The sequence below is a fragment of the Penaeus chinensis genome, chromosome 31, assembly GCF_019202785.1.
Source record: "Penaeus chinensis breed Huanghai No. 1 chromosome 31, ASM1920278v2, whole genome shotgun sequence".
NCBI lineage: Eukaryota > Metazoa > Arthropoda > Malacostraca > Decapoda > Penaeidae > Penaeus > Penaeus chinensis.
In genome coordinates, this window is record NC_061849.1 from 8,654,855 (window position 1) to 8,659,854 (window position 5,000).

At 51.1% G+C, this 5,000-nt stretch overlaps 1 protein-coding gene across 1 annotated transcript in view; it reads right to left on the reverse strand.

Annotated features, from left to right (window-relative positions):
- LOC125042003 (janus kinase and microtubule-interacting protein 2-like) overlaps positions 1-5,000 on the reverse strand; it is a 161,461-nt gene that overhangs the window by 4,192 nt on the left and 152,269 nt on the right. The window contains exon 14 of the mRNA XM_047637464.1: positions 1,274-1,417. Within this exon, the coding sequence (XP_047493420.1) occupies positions 1,274-1,417 (144 nt within the window). The remainder of the gene's footprint in view (positions 1-1,273; positions 1,418-5,000) is intronic.

Below are 5,000 nucleotides of genomic sequence, written 5' to 3' on the forward strand. Positions count from 1 at the left end.
AATGAAACGTGCTTGTACAAATGCAAAGACCAGCGCAAGCAGACTTCATGCCAGCGATGACGTTGCACACAAGGCGTTTCAGGTTGCGGCCTTTGGGAGCCACGACAGAGGTCGGAGTGAGTCACGCCAAGCAGCTGGCTCAGCCGCTCCCTCTCCCGCGGCGGCCTTCACCGCATAGCTCGGCGGCGCAAAACCTTCCGTGCTCTCCATTCGCGACATCTTTGGAATTTTTCGAGATGCATGCAGGGCTGCAACACGGCGGGGGGGGGGGGGGGGGGTCGACTCAAGATGATCCCTGCGGAACAGGACTGTCTCTAAATCCACCTTGCTAGGAAGCACTTGGAGAGCAGGAACTGGCACAGCAAAGAGATAAGCCTCAAACATAAGAAACTGGACAGAAGGAGGGCGGCAGGATGCTGGCACATGGCCAGTAAGTTGCTGCAGGATCACTGCCGCTCCCTCGCACACTTCCGGAGGACTCCTCAAGGTGAACATCCTCTCCGCTGGCGTCGCCATCCCTGCCATTCATGCAGATTCGCGTCTCTCCTCCATCACAAACAAACATATTTGATTTCTCAGTATTGACTTGACTAGGTTTTCGTAGATGATCCAGATTGAAGCCTACAGAACACGGCCGCCAGTCAGGGTCGCCCTCCGCTCACTCTCACCAGGTCATCTGCAACATCGCCGCCAATACTAGGCGTGCATGCGGGCGGCGAGGGACGCGGGCGGGGCGGCGGCCACATCCGGTCGCGAAGGAGCCAGCGCCAGAAGTACTTTGTCGCACGACAGTCCCAAGGCAGGCTCTCGAGGCATGGAAATGAACCCGCAAGTCGTAAGACGATAGCAATAAGGATCGTGCTTGAATTCTAGTGCAGTTGGCGTGGATGTACGCGAGAGTGGAATTCATGAAAGTTATCAAGTGTCTATACAGGGCCGCGAGCGTAGGTTTGATGCGTAAGGGTGGCTTAAAAGCAACCTGCGTAGGCAAAGAACTCGTGTGGGTGAGGTTAGTCATGCTGCATCGTAGGTGTTGGGGGCCGAGGGAATAAAGGTTTCCTGAACATAAAATCAGGAGACAACAAGGGACTGTCGGACCAACATGCTACCAAGGATAAGATAATCCCCGGAAATCAGAGACTATCCCTTATACAATTCAATCTGACCCAGATAATCCAAATCTTCACCTGAAGAGGCTATAGATAACAGCATAGCCATGACCTAAAAAAAATACATTTAAATAACGAAGAGAATTATTTTTATCCTACTTTACCTTATAATCGCTGGAGAGATCGAGCCCCGAATCTATCGAGAGTGGAAGTGACAAATCCTCATTGGTCGCTGGAATGCTGACGTCATCCAGATCGGTGGCTGTTGACTGGTCGCACGTCTGCGGAGAGGAGCCCGAGTCGGAAGCCTGGGGAGGGAAGGACGTCATCAGCACGGAAATACGACTGGAGTGGATTTAATGGTTAAATATTTATCTATAAACACACACACACACACACACACATACACACACACATACACACACACACACACACACACACACACACATATATATATACACACACACGCACACACACACACACACACACACACACACACACACACACACACACACACACACACATATATATATACACACACACGCACACACACACACACACACACACACACACACACACACACACACACACACACACACACATATATATATACACACACACGCACACACACACACACACACACACACACACACACACACACACACACACACATATATATATATATATATATATATATATATATATATATATATATTACGAGTTCCTGTTAGATGAAAACAAAGAAACGATTATGCACTTATTCACAAAGTGAAAAACAAAGGAGCGGCCCTGAGCCCTCCGAAACAAAGCCGCCTTAACCTGCAGACGCTTCTCCGACATTTACATCTTGTGCATATCATAATCATGCTTCTGCAACTACCCTTCTTACTCTGTCTGTCTGTCTGTCTCTCTCTCTCTCTGTCCCTCTCCCTCTCCCTCTCCCTCTCCTCTCCTGTCTCCTCTCCCTCTCCCTCTCTCTCTCTCTCTCTCTGTCTCTCTCTCTCTCTCTCTCTCTCTCTCTCTCTCTCTCCCTCTCCCTCTCCCTCTCCCTCCCTCCCTCCTCCCTCTCTCTCTCTCTCTCTCTCTCTCTCTCTCTCTCTCTCTCTCTCTCTCTCTCCCTCTCTCTCTCCCTCTCTCTCTCCCTCTCTCTCTCCCTCTCTCTCTCCCTCTCTCTCTCCCTCTCTCTCTCCCTCTCTCTCTCCCTCTCTCTCTCCCTCTCTCTCTCCCTCTCTCTCTCCCCCTCTCTCTCCCCCTCTCTCTCCCCCTCTCTCTCCCTCTCCCTCTCCCTCTTTACCTTAGTCCTTACACTTCCTATTTGTTATATTTTCGCTCATTGTTTTGTTTCAGGCGCTGAGTCACGACCGTTCGCGGCCTTGGGACCAACATCTTCCGTGACTCCGTCGACGGCTTCCTCCCCGCGTCCGTCGGGGAGCGCGACGCCCTCCTCCCCGGGGAAAGCGAGCGCTCCCGCTGAGTCAGACGGCGGCGAGCGCGAGCGGGAAGAACGGACGCGGCGTCGGGAAGCTCACAGGAAACCTAGCAAAAAATGCCCTTGTCCGCCCTGGCGACCCCGGCATTGTTCTGAGGTGCCGCGCCCGTTCATGCATTGCTCTCTCCTGCACGATCCGCAAACGGTAATGAACTCTGACACAGCCGCGTGACAACCGTTTCCGTTCGCGTGCGAATGAGCGCACGCCGGGTCGAGCGCCAGAAGGCCTTCGCCGGAGCGACGGCCCTGCCAGCCTCCCCGGAGATTCAGACGACTCGCGGTCCCCAGCTGGAGGGCGACCCTGCTGCCCTCGTGGTCGGCCCCGCAGGCCCCGCCAACCTCGAGACAAGGGAGGGCGGGGCTGAGAGGGAAACTTGGCCAATAAGAAGTCACGTGACAAGGCCAAGATCCTACCGTGACGGCCGAGGCGTCCTTTAAGGACAAATCCTCTTTAATTGTGCTTCCGTGTAAGCTTGATGTACAGCACTGGTAAGCATTCAAGTCAAACTGGTGATACATTTATACGTGGAGAGTTGATGAAGCATAAGGGGCCAATTCACCTATGTCAAGAAGAGGTTTTACTGGAATTCGCACGATGAATAATAATCAACCCTTGTTCTGTGTTGTGACTAAGCCCATTTGACTCACCTCCGCGTATGTCCGTTCTGGCAAGACGTGCTAGAACTCTTCGCCTTGAATGTCATAATTCATTAGGAAGAAAAATCACTCAAAATATACAAGTAATTCATCGTGTAGGAAGGGTGTGTGTGTTTCTGTCTGCTTGTCTGTTTGTGTGGAAGTACGGTATGTATGAAGAAATTTATGACATGACTGTATAATTTATTATAAATATAACTGCAAAGGTTACTGAAAACATGTTCAGTTGATAATAGCATCGTCTCGTCCTCCTAGAGCCGGTAAAAATCCAACGGGAGATCCGCCCCCTGCACATGACACCCCACTTGCCTCGTGAGGCACAACGTGACATATAACAGTAACATGTCAAATCTGCACAGCTTTGCCAGGAGGAAATCAGAGCTAAGTCTACTGAAATATACTATGATCGCGGAATGGCGTGTTTCATTGAACATGCGACTCAGTATGAGTAGACACCAGTAACAACAAGATACAAGGACATTGCTTCTATTTAGCAGTAATCTCGACCTCCTCGTGCAGGCGGTTTACCCTTCGCCAGGCCTCCCATCGCAGCCCGGCCTTCACCCGCCGCCCTCCGCGTTCAGCTCGTAATCCGTCACAAAGCTGGCAGGAGCGCCACCTTCGCCCTCTCGCTCGCGGCATGAAGAGGTCTTGGTTAATCTCGAGCTTGCCGGCTTTTGCATTCTGCCACGGCATTCCTTGTCTAATGCTGGGAACTACCTTGAACATCTTCCGCCGCCTGTTTCCAGAAAAATCGTTGAAAGTATTTTCCGTCTCGGGCGTTCAACCTTTCCTAGTGAGGCAACGCATTGATTTTGAGAAAATAGCAAGAATACACCATCAAAAATCACGAACCCTGGCAGCGTAAACAAATACTCTACAGTAAGACCTGACGCGCAGGTGCTAATTCGGCGGTAACTTGCTTGTCACCTCATCTGTCACAGGTGGGCGTGACCGGCTGCAGGTGAGGTGGTGACCCATGCTCGCCCGCCGCACAGCCTCACTCCGTCACCGAACAGGCTGCTCTGTCCCCGCTCATTTGCTAGAGCGACTAATGTTAACACTGAAGAAAGTACCTTGATATCATCTATATATCTGCAACACACTAATCCGAGGCCACAAAATGACACTCAGGAAGACCAAAATAAAGCATGAATGAAAGAAATGAACTGTTTCACTTCTGTTCAGAATCCTTCAGAAAAATCGCTACTAGTCTTTGGTGAATGAAAGGAACATCACGAAAAAAATGATTTCCTAAAGCCTTTATATTTTGTTTCCGCTGTTCCTCAGACATTGAGAAACCACATCCTATGCAACGTCTTCGCCTTTTCTTACGAGCTCCGATGGAGCTGTAATTGCTCCGCTCACTTCGTGGTCTGAGCATCGCCGCACTCGGGACACAGGTCGTGGTCATGAGAACGCGGCGCCGGCCCTCGTCACCGCCGCACTGCCTTCCCATGGCCACATTCCCACGTCTGGCGACAGAGGACGTCGATCACAACTTTTTCCAAAATCAGGTGACGTGTTTTTGTTTGATTATCTAGCAGCGTTGTCTTCACTCATTACAAACGCTGTGCACGTACCAGAAGCCTCCGGCGACGGAGTTTAAAGTAAATGCATCACCAAGCTCTGGCGCGAGGCCGACTTTCGAGTCGAGCTAAACACAGCCATACATCACGGAATTAGTGATGCTTGCTTGTAAGTGAATCCTCGGGCAAGGAATTAAGGTCCTTAGCGCCAGACCG